The sequence below is a fragment of the Mytilus californianus genome, unplaced genomic scaffold (genome assembly GCF_021869535.1).
Source record: "Mytilus californianus isolate M0D057914Y unplaced genomic scaffold, xbMytCali1.0.p SCAF_1, whole genome shotgun sequence".
NCBI lineage: Eukaryota > Metazoa > Mollusca > Bivalvia > Mytilida > Mytilidae > Mytilus > Mytilus californianus.
The window spans coordinates 6522974-6542815 of NW_026262581.1; the positions used below are offsets into that span (position 1 = coordinate 6522974).

Genomic DNA, 19842 nt, shown 5'->3' on the forward strand with positions numbered 1-19842 from the left:
TAATAGATTGGATTTAAGTAGGCATTCATATTTTCCCGCGTTTGTTACAAAACGTTCTTGAGATATTCTTCCGCATGCCAAATTTTCGGTTTTTGATGAAATTAATATATAAAAAGCGATAAGGAATGTTATTTTGCACTCGATAATATCCACGTAATTATACGAAATACGTTCGGTTATCAGACAAAAACGCAAGTCACGTGGGTAGAAATGTCTGCGGCAACATAACACAGGAATGCCCTCACGGTCATCCGCTGTAAAAAGTCTCGCCATTCAATACCTTGTCATGAAACCCCATCCAGGGGGTGTTACCGGGTGCAAGTGACACCTCCTAAGATTATCAAAAATTGTGCACCATATTGGTATCTTCTCCCTTTTTTCAATAGACATCGTGTCCGAACTCACATTTACATTTTGGGCCAAAATCAGCTATCCCAAGTTTTGACGGCAGTCTTGAAATCTTGGACAGGAGTTTGTATAATGATTTTTTTGTTTAAAAATGGTTTGCATATGATCTGAAAAAAATCTCCGATTAGCTAAAGAAAATTGGGACACCATACGGATGACAATTTTATCTCATTTATCAAAAAGAAGGAACTGTTGACATTTCGAAAAAAATATATGAGGTGTGGTTTGGTTGTAAATGAGACAACTATCCTACAAAAGTTTACTGTTTAGTATGCTTCCTTTAAATCACAAAATTCTGCTAGAATAAGATCTAAAAAATTAAAAGACATGTTAACCAAGTCTTATGTATATCCTTTTCAGTACTTGATAGGAGGCCTCCAAACAACTGCAGCTTTAAATAAAACATTAATTTACATTATGTATGATCAAGTCAGATTTGTTAGATCACAACGACGATGCTATGATTTTCATGGGTCACAAACATTGATTTTGTTTTTGATAAATTAAAACATATCTAAACAAGTATTGCTAAACACTATTGAAAACTGCTGGTCATCCTTCATGTCGAAACAATGTACTTATATTTTCACATTGCGAAAGATTATTCTTTTCTCAGACTGTTTTTGATGACTTTTTGGATGTGCACTGATTAATAATTTAATCTGAAAGAAATAGTTTATTTATATTTGGGAATTGGCTTTTAACTAGCTTTCAGTAACTACAAGTATTCTCTTAGATCAGTTCTTTGTGTCTTTTGTCTTTATGGTAGATGTTTTTGTGCTTCATATCAATCAGATAAATTAAGATTTTTCATACTGATTTTAAGTTTATTCTTTTGTTGTGCTTTCAGGCATTTGTGTCTCAGGTTATGAGACGATTGAGCGCTCAGTAACTTGATTAACACCGATATATCTTTTATGTGTTTGTCCCAAGACAGGAGCCTGTGATGCAGTGGTTGTCATTGGTTGCTGCCTGCCATATCTATTTTTCATTTATTGTTTTAGCGTAAATCAGGCCGTTGGTTTTCTCGTTAGTACGGTACGGTGATCTGTATAGTTGCTTAAATCCAAGCATCCTTTGGGTTTGGTGGATAGCTGACTCCTTGGAAATTTTAACACACCTCCTTATTTTTAAATTAAGTACAGTTAGTGTGGTTTCAGTAACTTCGAGAATTCATTGATACGGTATAATTGTTACTTTTATTTTAGAGATAAGTGCATTTCCTACACTGTTTTTTTTTGTAGACGAAAAGCGAGTCTGGCGTACAAAATTTAAATCCTGGTATCTATGATGAGTCTATTTATTGTACGTTCATTTATGTACCTTCTGTATTTCTACTGATCAAGTTGATAACGGGGAGGGTTGTAATCTTTAAAAGTTAAACCCGCCACAATTTAATGTGCCTGTTCCAAACCAGGAACCTCGTCAGTAGTTGTGCTAACCTTTAAACTTAACCCAAACCTAGAACAAGCTATACATGAATCGTAATCCTAAAGTAAGAGGATCAATAAAGAAAACGAAAGTCTATGTTTTTTCATGATATGTGAATTTGGTTTTAATTGCAGATCTTTGATTGTTTCTATTTCATTTATGTACATCTTTTATAGACACAAGACGATTCCGAAGACGACATATTGCATAGACAACTGTCTATTGTTGATGATTGTATATTGCCCTGTGTATGTCTTTTTTGTTATTTCTGTCATTCGGCTGCTGTCTCATTGTCGTATACCTTACATCTTATGTTATTCATATTAAGTTGTTAGAAAACTAGTGTATATGGAAAAAAACCAACATGTTATTAAAACAAAATAAATTTATTTAATAAACTAAAATACACAAATTTATAAACAAATTCATAACATTATAGATATATTTTATTATAACTTCTAAATGTTATCAAAGTGCGTATATATCAAGGAGTATTCAACAATCCGTATTTACACATATTATATATATATGAGTTTGAATCCAGGCCAGTGAAGAACAACAAATTTGCTTCCGCAAATTTACAGATCTAACATTGTTGGGCTGTTATTTAGACGAATTATATATACAGAATGTTTTTTCAGCCTTGTATCACCATCGCTGCTGGTGATCCGATGGATAAAATCTGTTGTAGAGTCGTCATGCATTGGTTCAGACGTACTTATTATATATATATATATATATAGTCTTTATTCTAAGAGCAATACAGCTTATATATAGGTATCAAGTATAATATAATATTAAGTATTCATCACGTAGAACAATTGTGTAATTCATTAATGCAATTCATACAAGCTAAAACAATCTAGGAGCATAATATTAATTGTTAACTCACCTTCTATACATTTCTAGGAATGTCATTTGTTAAAACCGACCGTGTGGAGACCTTGTATATTTAATATGTGGTTAGTGGCGTGGTTTATTTGAATACATGGTTAGTAGTGGTGTTACGCCCCTTTATAAAAACAACACGGCTTTGAAGAAAAATCTGAAATGTTTCGCCCTGACAACAGATGAAGAAACTGAAGATGAACGATTGAAATAATTGCAGAAAACACAACAAAAGCTATCAAGTTGTTATTGTTGGCATTTGTTTTTGTATATACCAATGGAAATAGGTTCTTTATATTGAAGACTTGAACCTTTTGATAGGCCACTAGTCTAAATACCACAAATTGAGATAGTCGGTAAGATAAATTGCTCTCACCCCATATGGAATTTACTGACCGCATATACATCGGATTAGATCACTAGCACACTGCGTAACTTATATCATAACTAAACAATCTGAAAGCATGATATACACATCCAACAATTGCAAGTTCTTTTGGCAATATATAAATACTTTCCAATATAATTATAAAGTTCTTTTATATTTCGAACAGATAACATTTTAATGAGTTTAAAAAATGATGGATTTCTCCAGTAATAAGGTTTTTATACTCATTGGATGATCTTTATATTTAATACATTACAAAATTGTATGGTATTCATCCTTTGCAGAATTACAGTTGCACGTATTACATATTCTATTGTTTCTGTTGATATTCAAAAACCTTCCAGTTTCAATGTTCTAGTTACGTTCATGTAAACCATTCTGGCTAGTTACTGGTTTATATCTTAAATTCACCGGTCTACTTAGATGGCTTCCGTAGAATTTTCGAAAGGATAATTCTGATTTCACCACTTAGACCTTTTGTTTAAGCAGCAACCCTCTATCAAGGAAATAATGATAGCACACGCTATCTCTGAAATATCATATCAACTGGTAAATATACATTATACAAGTGCGAACCATGACTGTCATAGATGTATTTGTAAAAGAGATTCCAAAAAAATTACATTGCTTTAGTTATAAATCTATCAGCAACACGGCTGTTAACACATATTCATTTATAACATTTTGTGTCAACCACACATTACATCAACCTTAATTACATAGTAAATTGTTTATTTTACATGACCAATTCAATTTGAAATTACTTTTACGTAGCTAGCATCCAATATTTCTATACATAAATTGTAAAAAAAAAATTCAGAATACATTTGTCAGTTTTTAACAATTTACACTAATATTTGATCATTTTGCGATACATACGTCTGTAAATTCAACAGGACTAGATGTGTAGTACTCTTTTTACTTTCAAAATATTCTTTTAAAAATATAAATGAAGAGTTTCAATGTCGATGCATTACAATATTCCCACACTGTATTACCACAATTCACTCTGCCTGAAACATATATTATATGATATGTCAAATAAAGACAGAAGTGTCTCTGTATTGATGTATTCGTCTTAAATTTTATTTAATAAACTTAAATTTACCTTGAATTGACTCATTTTCTGAGTATTAGTAAAATACCATTATAATTGAACAATTATATACCATGATATGTAAATTCATCACGTAACTCAATATACTCTCCATTAATGGACCATTTCTCCTCTGGTTTATAAACATCTCTGTTACAATAATCTTAGTTTTGAGCATATTAATATGCAAATTATGCACTTTAAAACATAAATGAACAACGTCTATCATTTTTTACAGATAATTTATATTTACCTAAAAAATAGTATCATCAGCATACATCAATACAATTGATATCAAACTAATAGTATGTTAAAGCAATTATTAATTTTCATTAAATTGCTCATAGAAAAAAACAATCGTTCATTGTTTATTTAAGAACTGCTGACACTATAAAATAATGTAGGACAATTAGAACTTTGATGTGGGACAATCAGAACTTTTGATGTGGGGCAATCAGAACTAGAAAAAAAAATGAACACATCGCTGTCTTCATATATACTCTTGGTAAACACATTAAGATGCATGACATTTAATACTATCATTTTACAGTAAAATGTTTCTACGGAAGCGCAATAGCGATTTAAAAAAAAACAGCAAAAGTTTTTCATTTCAAATCTTCTTATTTCGACTTTTAGTCCGTACATTTGCTATGATTATTTGGCGTAAAATGATGAATAGTGTACTTCTGAAAGATTTTGAAAAAATAAGAAAGTATGATAAGACGTCTTTTTCGGCCACTTGAATTCGAAATTATTTTTTTTTATCATACTTCAACCAAAAAGCATCCTGCAGATTTTCATAAGACAGTAGTTTATCGGACACTATTATTCATATATGTGAATGTGTCTGAAATATTTGCAAAAGGACTTCAAACTTCATGAATTTTGTGCAAAACTGTAAAAACGGCAAAATAACCTTATTTCAAGAGCTTGATATTAATATTCTGATATTAGCCAAAGATTTACCTAAAATAGTATTTTCAGGCAGCAAGATGTATCTTGTAAAGATATACACATGTGTAAAATTCTTTTGGGGTAAAACGCCACTGACCATGATCGTTTATCAAACACATTAATTACCACATTATATTAGCGACATCAAGTGGGTTAAGGGCGAACAAATGGGTCTTAATTCCAGAAAATTTACTTGCATGACTGATTAATGTTTCGGACTTCGACTTTTTACTTTCGAATATATATGTACATTCTCTTGACATTCTACATGGACATTTTACGTGTATATATATACTTGATTTTATACTGAATACATATTTACCGGATTTTATACTGAATAAAATTAGTTACTTAGTTAGTTATGATCAGTTATATAAAAGAATAATTTGCTCATAATCCTATTACAAATTGAAGAAACATTCAGGAGATTGATAGTCATCTAGATAGAAATAATGTCATAAATAAAACAAGAGGCTCTCAAGAGCCTGAATCGCTCACCTGTAATGTTTTGCTTAAATCTTTCATCAATGATTATTTTTGCTTTTCAATATATATTAATGAATGGCTTAAAACTTCCATTGAAATGTTCTTTGTATCTGTCATATTTTCTTCAAAATAAAAGAAATGCATTTTACCCCTATGTTTCATTTTAGCCATAGTGGCTATGTTTCTTGACGTACAAGAAAATAAAATATAAAATTTATACTAGATACTCTGAAGTTATTCAGCCCAAGTTTGACTGAAATTGATTCAGCAGTTTCAAAGGAGAAGATTTTTTAAAGTAAGCAAACTAAATGAACAAATTGTGAAAAATTGATTTTAAAGGGCAATAACTCCTTAAGGGGACAATTGACAATTTTGGTCATACTAACTTATCTGTAGATCTTACTTTGCTGGCTTTATTCTAGATACCCTTAGAATCATTCAGCTTAAGTTTGGTTGGAATTGGTTCAGTAGTTTCAGAGAAGAAGATTTTTTAAAGTTAGAAAACATGATAAACAAATTGTGTAAAATTGTCCTTAAAGGGCAATAACTCTTTAAGGGATCAATTGACAATTTTGATCATATGAACTTATTTGTAGATCTTACCTTGCCGAACATTTTTGCTGTTCACAGTTTATTTTTATCATTAATAATATTCAAGATAATAACCAAAAACTGCAAAATTTCCTTAAAATTACCAATTTAGTGGCAGCAACCCAACAATGGGTTATCAGATTCAACTGAAAATTTCAGGGCTGATAGAACTGTACCTAATGAACACTTTAACCCCCATGTCAGATTTGCTCTAAATGCTTTGGTTTTGAAATATAAGCCAAAAACTGCATTTTACCCCTATGTTCTATTTTTAGTCATGGCGGCCATGTCATTTGACAAAACAGTAAATAAAATACAAAATTTATTCTAGATACCCTAAGCATCATTCAGCTTAAGTTTGGTTGGAATTGGTTCTGTAGTTTCAGAGGAGAAGATGTTTGAAAAAGTTTACACCAGACGGACGACGACGGACGACGACAGACGACGACGGACGCCAAGTGATGGCAAAAGCTCACATTTCATTCGGAACGGTGAGCTAAAAAACACAAAACAAAAAGATCAGTTTGTTGATCATATGTGATAATATTATAATAAATAACTAAGCATTCAAAGAGCATTGCAATTATTTGTTTTAATAATGCAATTGACGTCTTTGAAACAGACGCTCGTGATATTAGTAGATTTGTAGATAAGATTATACACATGGTTACTGAAATAGCGTCAAAGATTTTGGGTAAAAAAACCTTTTCATTCAAAACTTAAAGCTATTAATCTCAATCGCGGTTTGGAAAAACATAGTGCGTAGTCGGTCTTTGGCAAAAAAATAAAGAAAAATGGTGTGAATGAAAGTTTTAAAGTAGGATGTAACATGTACTCAAACATGTCAGTCATGTGTTCGGTTAAATTCGACCAGGAAAGACTCTATACCTTCTTCTATTTCCAATTTTTCTTAATGATAAACAATAATAATTTACTGAGTATAATTTAAATAGTATTGATCACTGTATGGAAAAACCAAGTTCAATATTCAGATATTACTATATAGCATTACTTTGTGATTACACATTTCTCTATTCTTAAACTTCTCAAGGCCTTCACAACACTCTAAATATTTTTGATAACTATTGTTTAAAAAAAAATTTGACAATCAATGTCGATAAAACCAAAATTTTATCTATTTCAGAAACGAAAATCGTAAATGAAAGACACGTTTCTATTACATAACAAAGAAATTAAAAAAAGTTGACTCCTACTGGTATCTAGAATGATAGCTGTGAACAATAAGGACGTACGTATACCGTCAAACCTTTCGATTATATATTACAATGTATTATCGATTTCATGTATTTGGTTGACAGTAAAAATTCTGATTAGCCCTATCATAGAATCTTTGTGGTGATTCTTCGCCGGTACATTCTTCTCTTTCTGTGTATTGGGGAAGTTCACCACGATCAGGAACAGCATCTATATATGGATCTGTTTGATCTTCTCTTTCACAATTTCTGAAATACTTTACTCCACCGAACACAACCAGAGTGAGTATTATTCCAGCTACCACAGATCCACCTACTATCCAACCAGTTTTTGCTCCTTCGCCTCCGCTTTCGGCAGGGGCCTGCGTAGATATCGGTGCTGAAAAATATGTATACTTAGAACTTATATTTCCGTTAAAATTGGTTGGATTCACTTATTCACTATATAATTATATAATAAACCCAGAGCAAATTTTGTGAGGGTTGGTTTGTTAACTCATGAAATTAATATTGAATATTACTTCCATGGTTAACTATTACGATATCTCACAGACAAGGTAAACATGGTAAAACAACTTGTGTTGTGGCACGATCTTCTCACTGTTTTTTTTAGTTAAATGCAAAACGAAATCTGCGGGTTGTGTATTATTTAATTGTTTTATACTCGGTTGATGCTCTACGGAAAAAAAATTCGAGGAAGAATATAATCGCTGCTTTCTTCTAATGTTCATCCGAACCAATTGGTTTTCCGGATAATAACTTTTTTTGTTTTTGATATCAAACTACTAGCATAGATGGGGTAAAAAGTTTCATTAAGTAAAATGAATAAAATATACATGTACAAATTCATTAATGTATTTATATTTTTTTCAAAGTTTTACACGTCCGAGTATAATTTTTAGACAACTAGTCGCATTAGGTTCGGACACTAGTTTCCAGTTTACCCGAAAATCGGGTTCTGTTTAGTTGTTCCAGACCGGTGAGTTCATCTGTGATTGACTTATTCGTTTGCCATTCATGTCAGTCATAAATTATGTTTACTATAGTTTTACATTTCGATTTTGTCTGTATTAACAGTTTTCCAGCTCAGCTGTATATATATTCTTGATTTAGAAATTAATTTTTTTTGTGATTATTTTTTTTCCATTGATCATATATAGCCATATCAATTAAAAATATTACTTTCCGAAGTAACCAATAAGAAATGGACTATTGGCTAATTCAGAAGTTTTATCAAAAATATGTTAAAATATGGTGATTTGATATTGTAAAAATTGTTTAACTTATTTCTAAGTTTTTATGATGACTGATATTGCTCAAATACATCAAGAACTTTAGCAAAAAGTGGTCATTGATCGTCTATTTTGTTATTTTTGAAAATAAAAATAGGAAATCTGATATGATTTCTATATTTTTTTAAGAATAGTTTTTGAATATACGTGTGTTTATGATGAACATAACAAAGTAGTCAGTGTTTCGAATAATAGCATAGTTTAAAAGATACATTTCATAAAACATAAAGTGTACTGAACTGAGATAAGTAATCCCTCGAGGTAAGGTTAACCTTGGACAATTTATGCTTAAGCACCTTCTAGATTTTAGACTCGTGTGTACCAAATGAAGGTTATTCCACACACGAGTCTTGCGAACTGAAATCGGTTTTATATGTATAAAGATACCATTGCGATGACATCGGAACTAAAGGAGTGTCCGTTCGAAAGCGTAAATATTGCCAACAGCCAACACTACTACATAAACATATTTTGAATGATACATTTTAATTGTAATGTACATTTTTACTATGCAAAAAAATAACTATACTACAACTCAGGTTGCAACTACCCAAGTCAACACATTTGATATTGGACGATTTTTGTTGTTATATGAAGGTTGGTGCTCTTGACAAAGAAAGGTAAAATCATCGAACGATCTATGAAGTTGGTTCCAAAATCTTTAAGTGCACATATCATAACTGATTAAGTATTACCGGGAAAAACGTGATCACTGAAATTGAATTCATATTACGATTTGTTAGGTGCTTGCAGATAGTTCAGAATAAAGAGACATTTTTGGTAAACAATGTTGGATGAGGTTGCCCATGATATTGCTTGTTCACTTTAATTTAGCTTGATAGGAAAAAGAAAAAGAAAGTCTATGCCTTAGTTTGTAAATCTTTCTTGATTATCATACGGTCTTGCATATCTTTTATAAACTTTTCAAGGTAGAAACCTATTCTTAGATAGTTGAGATCACACGTCTCAATTAAGGTCGATTCAAATAACAAGTATAAACAACTTATAAAACTTGTTAATCAGCTTTTTTTCCTTCGTTCAAAAACGAATTTCAGCACTAGTCCATGGTTAAACAAGAAATGCATTCAAAGCATTTAAAATGTCTAGCTTGGTTGTTCTTCAGTATTCAATATTTAAAAAAATTAAAGGCAGAGACCAATTGGATATTAATAACACATACCACATGTATCTCTGTTTTCAGGTGTTGTTTTACCAAAGTAACAATCCTCTTTCAGCCTACAACATGGCGTAGCAATTTGTTGTCCAATGTCTGTATACTCGCACCACGTACACTCAGCTTCGCTATAACATTCTCTGAAATAAGACGCAAATAAGTTGAAAATAACGACTAAATATTATCCTTCAATAGCCACCAAAATAAAGAGAATATGAATGCTTCATTTGTATATGACCGTAAATAATTTCGAATATACTATAAGAGTTTGGTATTAGTTCAGTTGTAGTAGTTATCGTTGTCCATTTGTAGACAGTGTCAATAACAGTATTGACAAAACATCATTTGGAGTTAAATAGGGAAGACCCCCAACAAACACATAGTCCTCCAAATCACACACACACAGGTTAATATGAAGTCTTCAACAATCACCCGAGACAAGTGTCTATACCATGCCAAGCTTTTCGTCTAGGCAATTAACTCATTTACAACTGACAACCAAAGATTCGCCATCACAACTAAATTCTCAAATGGACAAAACTATAAAGATATGACTAAAATTAAACACTGAAATGGTTCCTGACTTGAAGTGAAGATGAAGTGGAATGAATAAAGTTAAGAATCAGTTAAAAGAGAACTTTACACTCCAAATCAATAGGTCATTTTCACAGTTACTTTAGTTTTATATATTCTATACCCCTCATATAATTTGAATAAATATAGAAGTTTCTTGAGAAAAAAAAAAGAAAAGCAGATTTGATGCTATCGGGAATATAGCCTCCCATTCTTGAAAAAGGTCTAAAAGGTCCAAAACATTGTTTGTGCCAGTTTTGATGTGTAATTTAAAGTTTTTTCAACATGTATGAGGTATAATTTATAAAATTCCGATTAGGAAATTGTCAACAATTTTAGATTGAGGTGCATTGTTCCAAGTTTAATACATTGTAATACTAAAGATGTTTTACCCTAGGAATAGATTACTTAGCTGGATTTTGTTAACGTTTCGGAATTTTGGGTCCCCAATATTCTTAAACTTCGTACTTTAGTTTGTCTTTTTAAATTTTTTGATTCGAGTGTCACTGTTGAGTCTTTTGAAGGCAAAACGCGCGTCTGGCGTATACATTTTAATCTTGGTATATATAATGAGTTTATTGTACATATACACATTTAATATATATTGTTCAATGTTTATTTGTTGAGATGATGAAGTGTAACAAAAAAATTGTTCCGGCGTGACATTTGTTCCGCCGGAACAAATTACATAGGAAATATGTTCCACCGGAATTTATATCACAGAAAATATGTTCCAGCACTGTAAAATTTGTTCCGGAATGGCCAAATGTGAAATAAGTTCCGGAACAAAAATCATAGCTCCATGAATTTTGTTTCAATTAATATTAAAAAGTTTTAAATAAGTTCCTGTGACATTAGTTTTAAACGAACATGTAAATATTTCATAGAAACTAATGAATAAGTTCCGCTCAATCATTATTGCACACCGAAACATTTTCTTGTTACACTTAAATTATAATGCAAGCTAAATGCTATACTGAGTGTACTTGCATGGGATACATTTGCAATTGAAGGCATGACTGTAACTATAGGATGAAGATAAGAAATAAAAGCGATGGTAATGTATCATAACTTTTATTTATGTTTTATGCGGTATTCCTTCTTGGTTCCTGTTAACTGTCATGACCCAGTGTTCTAGTCATACATGTACTTAGGACATGGCACAGTTTCAAAAGAGTGTGTCTTTTTTTTCTACATGTCTTTTGATTTTTATAAATGATCAAGTCACTTTGTCCTTTTCAGATTAGTACATATATTCCTCTTAAACTATACTTTTTTTCTGAATGATTTTTCTTATTCTAATCTTTTCTGGTTCAAAAGTTTAGATATTTTTTTACAGAGTATATAATTAAACATTTGCTATACTCCATAGGATCCAAACTGGATGATTTACACTTTTTATCTATTATATAAATACTTATTTTTATAATGCACTTGAATGATAACTTTAATCTCACTGATGATAAATGCTCAGTATATAAGATAACTTGTTTAACCAGTGGAACATATTTCACAGACAAGGAACTTATTTCACCAGGTGAGGAACAAATCTCACAAACCTGGAACTTATTTCACTAGGTAAGGAACAAATTTCACCAACCCGGTACTTATTTCACCAGGTATAAGTGTGGAACTTATTTTATAGTGATGGAACAATTCATATAGAAATTACCTGTGGAAAAAGTTCTCCCAGAACATATTTCCTGTGATATAAGTTCCACTGGAACTTTTTTCACAGGAACAAAGTTTGGCTCACAGAAGTTCCATCGAACTGTCCTTAGCGTATCCATTGATTATTTTTTGGATACATACAAATGTCTTAAATGGATAATACTATTAATGATATAATTCTCTTATTCGAGTATACATAAAGGTAACAATTCTCTCGGTCGAATTTGATCTTAGATTGTGTCTTTAAGATTTTGAAATCGAAATTAAACTATTTCTGTATAGACTTTGCTAAATTTTCCTTTTTTTGTGAATGTTCGCCTTTCTAAATAAAGCATGTGATCAGGTCTTCTCTTACTTTGGATATCTACTGATCTTAACTGTTGTTAGGAACCTCGAACTTCAGACTGAATTTAACCAATCACCAATAATAGGCGAGATCGTATGGCTCGATCAAATTTTACTGAAATATTCTATATACATTTCAACAATTATATTATTTATCTCATTCTTACTGTTTTGACGACTTCTCGTGACATGTTGGTGTATAGCATGCGTCCAGGCCATCAGTTATATCAGGATCGTTTTTACCAGATGTATCTGGGATTCTTGCACTACATGGTGAAGGAGCGGATCTAAAAGTTTATTTTCATGAAAGATAAGGTCAGTATTATTACGACAGCTACCGAAAACAAGTTGTCTTGGTCGTAAAGACTTTACTGTCTTCAGCCGACTTCATTATAAAGATAAACTTACTATAATAATACTGAAGAAGATAATGTAAAAGTTTGAGCTTTCATGATTGTTCTGACACACACAAGTGTTATTTTCCCAATTGAGTAATGATATCTTTGGTTTTCTGAACAGTGTGATGTGTACTGTTTATTTTGGTCAAGATAAATAAGAAGATGTGGTATGAGTGCCAATGAGACAACAAAGCTCTCTCACAGGCAAAGGTCTTTATTTTGTGACATATGTTTTTTCCCATACCACCTCTTAATAATGACTATGTTCTGTTTATCTGTTAAGTAAAATATTTTCTTATGATGAACAAGTGTACTGGAAACATCTTATTGTATTGCATGTCATGATGAATAAAGTCAAAATATATATAAATATGACCTATGCACTATAAATACTTCATCTCTATGGCATTCAAAAATAATGAAGTAAAACTTGCCTTAATACTTATGATATAAACATATGAATTGAATAAATTATCTTTATCTTAACTGAAATAAGTGTTGTTTATAAAAATGCTCTGAGAAAGCAATAAGCAATTTTTTAATGTTGCATAATATAACTGTTGAGAAAAAGGTGGTTGAGTAACAATACAATTAGCGCATTTTATGAATAAAGAAATGATGCTGGTTTTCTGTGTATGTCTGCATTATATTCATCATAAATAGCTCTCTTTTAAACGTACTCTGTGTTATATCTGTTTGAACAAACGTCATAGGTAATTGGTATGTGACATAAACAGTCGCAGTTATCCTGACACTCAAATACATCTGGGGACTTTGATCCTTGCTAAATTCATAAAAGAAAACATATTTATCGAAGTATTGAATTTTCCTTTTTATAATTTTACCGTGGTATAAAAGCGTTGAACGAACTATATTTTGTATAAAGCGCAAAATACTGTGCGCTCGATCAATGCTTTAAAACCCTATAAAATTATAATTAAAAAATATTATTTTGGAATGCTTTTATCGCAATTTTTGTCTGCTAATCAAAATTAGGGTTCTGACATGAAAAATACATATAACTTAAACGAAATAAAATTAAAAAAAGAACTGATGAAAATTCTGTAGGCTCTGTTTGTCCAGCTCCATTTTCATTTACGGTGTTTTTAACATCTGTTGATTCTTCGATATCTTTATTTAATATTTTGAATGATTCGCATACTAATTTTTCTTTTTCTGTCTATAATCACACAATAGTATCGACTATCTTTAACAAGTGCAATAGGTTACGTATATCAAAATTTGCTGTACAAAATGCAGACAAACGCTGATGTAAACGATAGCCAAAACATTTGCGTTAATTGTAATCGGGAACACAGATCCTATTATATTTGCCGTATCGATAGCCGATAATGGAGACCAAAAGAATGTGTTTTAGCCTGGCATCCCGGCCCGATCTAGCTGCGCGTCGCAAGGTTAGCCAGGACCCCAGGCTAAATGTGTTTATTCTATTATATACCGTCCTTATTAGATTTAATTGTTTCCTTGCACATACTGAATGGTACTGATAGTTCAAGTTAATCAAAAGGTATGCTTTACTTAAATCCCATATATGTTCTTTCTATTCTTAATATACAAACAGGTTTTAATCTGCCTTCCCTTCCCGAGCACATGAGATCATCCCGGTTTTTGGTGGGGTTGGAGTTGCTTAGTCTTTAGTTTTCTAATTTGTGTACTGTTGCTTGTCATTTGATCAATTTTCGTATTTTTCCATGGCATTGTCAGTTTGTTTTAGACTTATGACTTTGAATGTACTGTTCGAATCTTTCGCTTCTCCCATAGGTACGTCAGAATAGTTGCAGTTTAAAATATTGAAGCGGAAACAATTCTTAATCCGTTTAATTATAGCAACACATTGAGTGCTTACAGGTTTCCAAGCAAAAAACAAATCAAAGCAAATACAATGCAAAACGCAGCCTTAACTTACACAAATTGAAGTACATTCGGTAGATGGTCTCGACTGGAATCTTATAATAAACAAATTACTGTCAGTTACTGGTCTTATCTCAAAATTGTTTTCAGTATCCTTCAAGTCCAATCCACCCGAAAATCCTGATGGCATGGTAACCTTTGTTTATTCAAGTAAACAGATTTCAAATAGGTCAATCGTTTCAAGAGTGTACATGTAAATAGCAATATATACATCTCATAACCTATGTTATTATGACTAGTAATATGTTAAACTATCGGATAATTCTAATAACCGGAATAAATATAAAGATATATAATGATTATTAAAAGCATCGGAAGCGCATAATAAATAATCAATGATTGTTAAATTTGACTGCCAGTGCGTATTCGACGCGATACAATTAACTTAGCATCTTAAAGCTTTGTCATGTTCTCAATTAGACATATTGCTGTTTTGTTAGATTTGGCGTCTAATCATCAGTGTATAATATCTTGCCTTTCTACAACGTGTATTCAATTAGATAATTCATTTAAGTAAATACAATCAATTGTTTTATTACCTAATTAACAAGAAATAAATCGGATATGCTTTAAAAAGTGTTATTATCCAGATGGCTTATGCATATTATTACAGCCTCGCGCTATTATCAAAAGAAAAAAACTACTTGAGTGTCAAAATCTCATTATGGTACGTCAAGAAACATGTTATCACATTCATTTAAAGCATTTCACATTTTGTTTTTACGCATGATGATCTATTTCAGGTTTTAATCTTGTTGCAGAAATATATTTGGAACTGTTTCGTTAGTCGGTACAAACAATTAAAATACTAACAAAATAAATTGATATCTGTACAATATACTGCCGTTATAAGATAAGATGATGTTACCCTATAAGATCGAAGATTTGTGTTCACAGAGAAATCTTGGCATTCTTTGCTATTCAGTACTCCTTTAGATGTCAACATTTCAGCAATACCAGGTTCCTACAAATAACAAGACACAGTATAAGTATTTTATATTTTGATTGATTAAATGATTAAGAGAAGACTTGAATGATTATCAAGAAATGGTTTAAATATGAGTAGATAACAGAAAGAAAAAAACTATCAACATACTTTATTTTAGATTATATGATATATATTAACCTTGAGCAGCCAGGAATGCTTGCGTAGAGACCCCTGAAAGAACAACTTATCCCCTTAACCAGAGGAAAAACTAAGGAAATAAATTGAATATATTGAATCACTTTGAGATAAATATCATTTTACATCCAAGACACCACTGTCAGTGAAAATAAAAACTAAACTAAATATGAAAATTTCACTGCTATTGTCTGTGCTTAAAGGACAACTAAAAAAGGTAAAAACAGGTATTCAAAATAATATTACCGATTGAATGCTATGATATCTCACATGTGCTAAAACGGTTGTGTGATTTATTTATTGAAGTTTAAAATGTGAAGTAGACGCAGATTCTACGACATCAGTGTAACTGAGATGGGATGGCTAGTTGTGGAAAATGTGCACATGTAATACCTACTTTTCTTCTCTTGATTTCAGTTTTAAATAATTCATCAGAATGATATAATAGATTTTTTTCAACGAAAATCGTGTTAAAAAAGATAGATTATACCATAGGAATATTATATACATTAAGACATTTGGGTATAAGTCAATGAGACAGCAGCTCATACATAAAAGAAACCTTTTTAAGAAGCTCTTTTCTTTAAATCTTGTTTCTAAATTTATCTCATTTTGCATGTAGTTTGTTTGTATTTTTCGGGTTTATAGACGCTATTATTGCTTTTGCTTATAGTCTTTCCTTAAACATTTAAAAAAAATAAGTCAGTTATTTTTTTACATGCCACCTTTAGGATAGAGGTCCATATTGAACTACATGATATCGAAGACAAAGAAGCGACACGCAAAACAACAGGCCTCATAATTTAGTACGAAAGAGGTAAAAAAAAGAAACAATACACAACGCTATTTACAGAACATAAAATACAGAAATGCAGAGATATCCGGACGAACACAGTAAGAAGTCACATTTAAGTTTATGGAAAACTAATTAAAGTTTCTTTTTAGTTCCATTTAAAAAAGAAATAAGAATCAATACCAATTTCTAATTAAACTCATCATAGATATCAGTAATAAAATTTTGAACGCCAGACGCGCGTTTCTTCTATTTGATATTCTTGTTTAAAGTGTAACCCCATAAATTGCTTGTCCTATACCCCCATTAACGTATACCCCCCCCCCCCACCCAAATACAATTTATCAATACAGGAATTTATCGACATTGACAACCGTTAAAAAGTTCAAAACAGATACAATGCAGATTTAATATGCAGTATTGATACCTCGACAGTAATATGTTTAGGTTCAAGAAAATCTGATTCATCTGTCGTGTCCTTAAGCCGAGGGTGCATGACAATAAATCCACTATTATCTAAAATAATGCACCTGAAATGATAAAAAGGAGGATAATATTATTGTGAATTGGTTGATGTCAATGAACAGCAGGTCAACAACAAAGACATAATCATTTACCGAAGGAGAAAACGATAACATCGGAAAACAGGCACAGAAAATAAACAAAGAATTAGATAGTTAAAAAAAATTCTTAACTACTTCCGATTTCATTATTTCAAATGAACAAAAGATACAGTGAAAGTTAGCTCACACATTGTTGTCAATATAATGGAATTCTATGCGACTGTCATACAAGTGAGAGCTTTAGCTAGCTATAAACAAAGGTTAAATCATCCATTATCTACATAAGGAAATGCCTGTACCAAAAGAGGGACGAGAGATACCAGAGGGACAGTCAAACTCATAGATCGAAAACAAACTGACAACGCCATGGCCAAAAATAAAAAGACAAACAGACAAATAATAGTACAGATGACACAACATAGAAATCTAAAGACTAAGCAACACGAACCCTACCAAAAACTGGGGGTGAGCTCAGGTGCTCCGGAAGGGTAAGCAGATCCTGCTCCACATGTGGCACCCGTCGTGTTGCTTATGTTATTACAAATCCGGTAAATAGTCTAATTCGGTAAGTCACATTCGTGAAAAGGGAAGGGTATTGTAGTTACGACATAAGGAACATATCAGATATCATCTGTGAAACGGTTATTCCATAACGGTCAACCAACTCGTGATGGCGTCCGTACCAAGTCAGGAATATGACAGTTGTTTTTCATTCATTTTATGGGTTTGAGCTTTTGATTTTGCCTTATGATAAGGGACATTCCCATCTGAATTTTCCTTGGAGTTCGGTATTTTTGTTATTTTATTTTTTATTAAACATGGAGCTCAATTCTATCGGTATCACAAATTTTCTTAATAAACAAAATAGGTCTGCCTGCTTGAACTAAAACAAAACTTAATGAACACAATGTCATGCAGGATCATCTACGACTTCCGATATTGAATGCAATCCCAAATTACTAAATTTGTTGATGATGATTGCATGCCCTCAGACATTTTCTTATACCCAAATCTTCTTCCATAGCAAAGTTATGTAACAATGTGATATAAATACAATATAGTATAACGACCATAATAAAGTAAGTGGAAAAGTGAATCACTATTTATGTATCAATTTGTAAATCAAATCTCAAAATATAATATACCCAGACTGAGCAATAAGATACTATACATATAACTTTTACAAATAGTATACTTAGCCAAAGACACGTAGGGCAATTTTTTGTGGCGTTGATACATTCGTGTGACGCACAGTTCATAATTCTATTGTGGTGTACTGGTGTACTGTCGTAAATTAAAAGGGAGGTGTCCGTTGTTATTCTTTGGTTTACATGTTGTAATGTACTATTATATTATTTATTTATGTATTTCTCTGTCCTGAGAGTTTTTGGGTTTATTTGTACTGTATTCCTGTCACGTAATGTTGTCATTTTAGCGGTATTTTAAACATTGCCATATAAGCGGGAGGTTTGGCTAGCCATAAAACCAGGTTCAACCCACAATTTTTTTCTTAAAATGTCCTGTACCAAGTCAGGAATAAGGCAGTTGTTATCAAATAGTCCGTTTCTATGTAAGTTGGCGTTTGTTTTTGTAGCAGTTCAGTGTTTCTGTTGTTCCGTTGTTTTCCTCTTATAGTTGATGTGTTTCCCTCGGTTTAGGTTTGTGACCCGGATTTGTTTTCGCTTAATCGATTTATGACTATTGAACAGCGGTTTACTACTGTTGCCTTTATTTAGTCTTAAATTGGAATTTTGTGAGTATGAAAACACGAACATGGATCGATAATACTAGTATGTGATTATTTGAAGATGCGAGTGAAATAAAAACCTGTTTGTTGCTTTGATTTATATTTAATTTATTATCTTCACAATTTGCACGTTCAACAGCTATCCTGATCGTACTATTTGACCTGCGACTTCTATAACACATGTGTTATAATAGTGTCAATATTTGACCGATGACCACAGGCGAATAAAATTTATAGGTTAGTTTCTTTACAAATATCTTTTATGAGAACATTCTTGTTATTTCACGAGTAGTTTACCAATTGAATATTTTATAATATGTTTTAAAACAACGTCATTTTACAATAATAGGAAATGCGCAATATATATGCATTGTCGAAAAATATAAAATATGTGTTCAAACTTTATGAACAGAATGAAAAGTGAAGCTCTTTGAGCTTTCTCTTGTTTTTTAACGGTTACAAATTAGTTATATATTTCTCGGCATGTATATATATATAATTCGTCTCAAATTTAGCCCAGCAATGTTAGATCTTCAAATTTGCGTTTATAAATTTTTGTTCTTCCCTCAGCGGGATTCGAACCCTTGCTTTTGTGACATCGTTGCAACACCGCCTGCATCCTGTCCAGTACACTAGACCACTCGACCACCTAGGCTATATAAAAATATAGATTTCGGTGGTCGATGTAATACCTTTCTTCGTCGGCTTTATCTAGGGTTGTATTGAGGTTCTGCAAAAGGAAATCACAAATTCGCCAACATTCCAACTGACTCAA

The 19842-nt window shown here is 31.7% G+C and overlaps 1 protein-coding gene across 2 annotated transcripts in view; it reads right to left on the minus strand.

The window, feature by feature from the left end:
* Positions 1 to 2206: 2206 nt before the first annotated feature.
* The window catches only part of LOC127698702 (VWFA and cache domain-containing protein 1-like), a 123948-nt gene continuing 106312 nt past the window's right edge, over positions 2207 to 19842 (minus strand). For both annotated transcript variants that reach the window (XM_052202339.1, XM_052202335.1), the window contains 7 exons: positions 17185 to 17287; positions 15710 to 15805; positions 14837 to 14977; positions 13590 to 13693; positions 12679 to 12798; positions 9929 to 10062; positions 2207 to 7835 (listed from right to left, as the gene is read on the minus strand). In XM_052202339.1, coding sequence (XP_052058299.1) covers positions 7543 to 7835; positions 9929 to 10062; positions 12679 to 12798; positions 13590 to 13693; positions 14837 to 14977; positions 15710 to 15805; positions 17185 to 17287 — 991 coding nt within the window. In that variant the 3' untranslated portion in view covers positions 2207 to 7542. The remainder of the gene's footprint in view (positions 7836 to 9928; positions 10063 to 12678; positions 12799 to 13589; positions 13694 to 14836; positions 14978 to 15709; positions 15806 to 17184; positions 17288 to 19842) is intronic.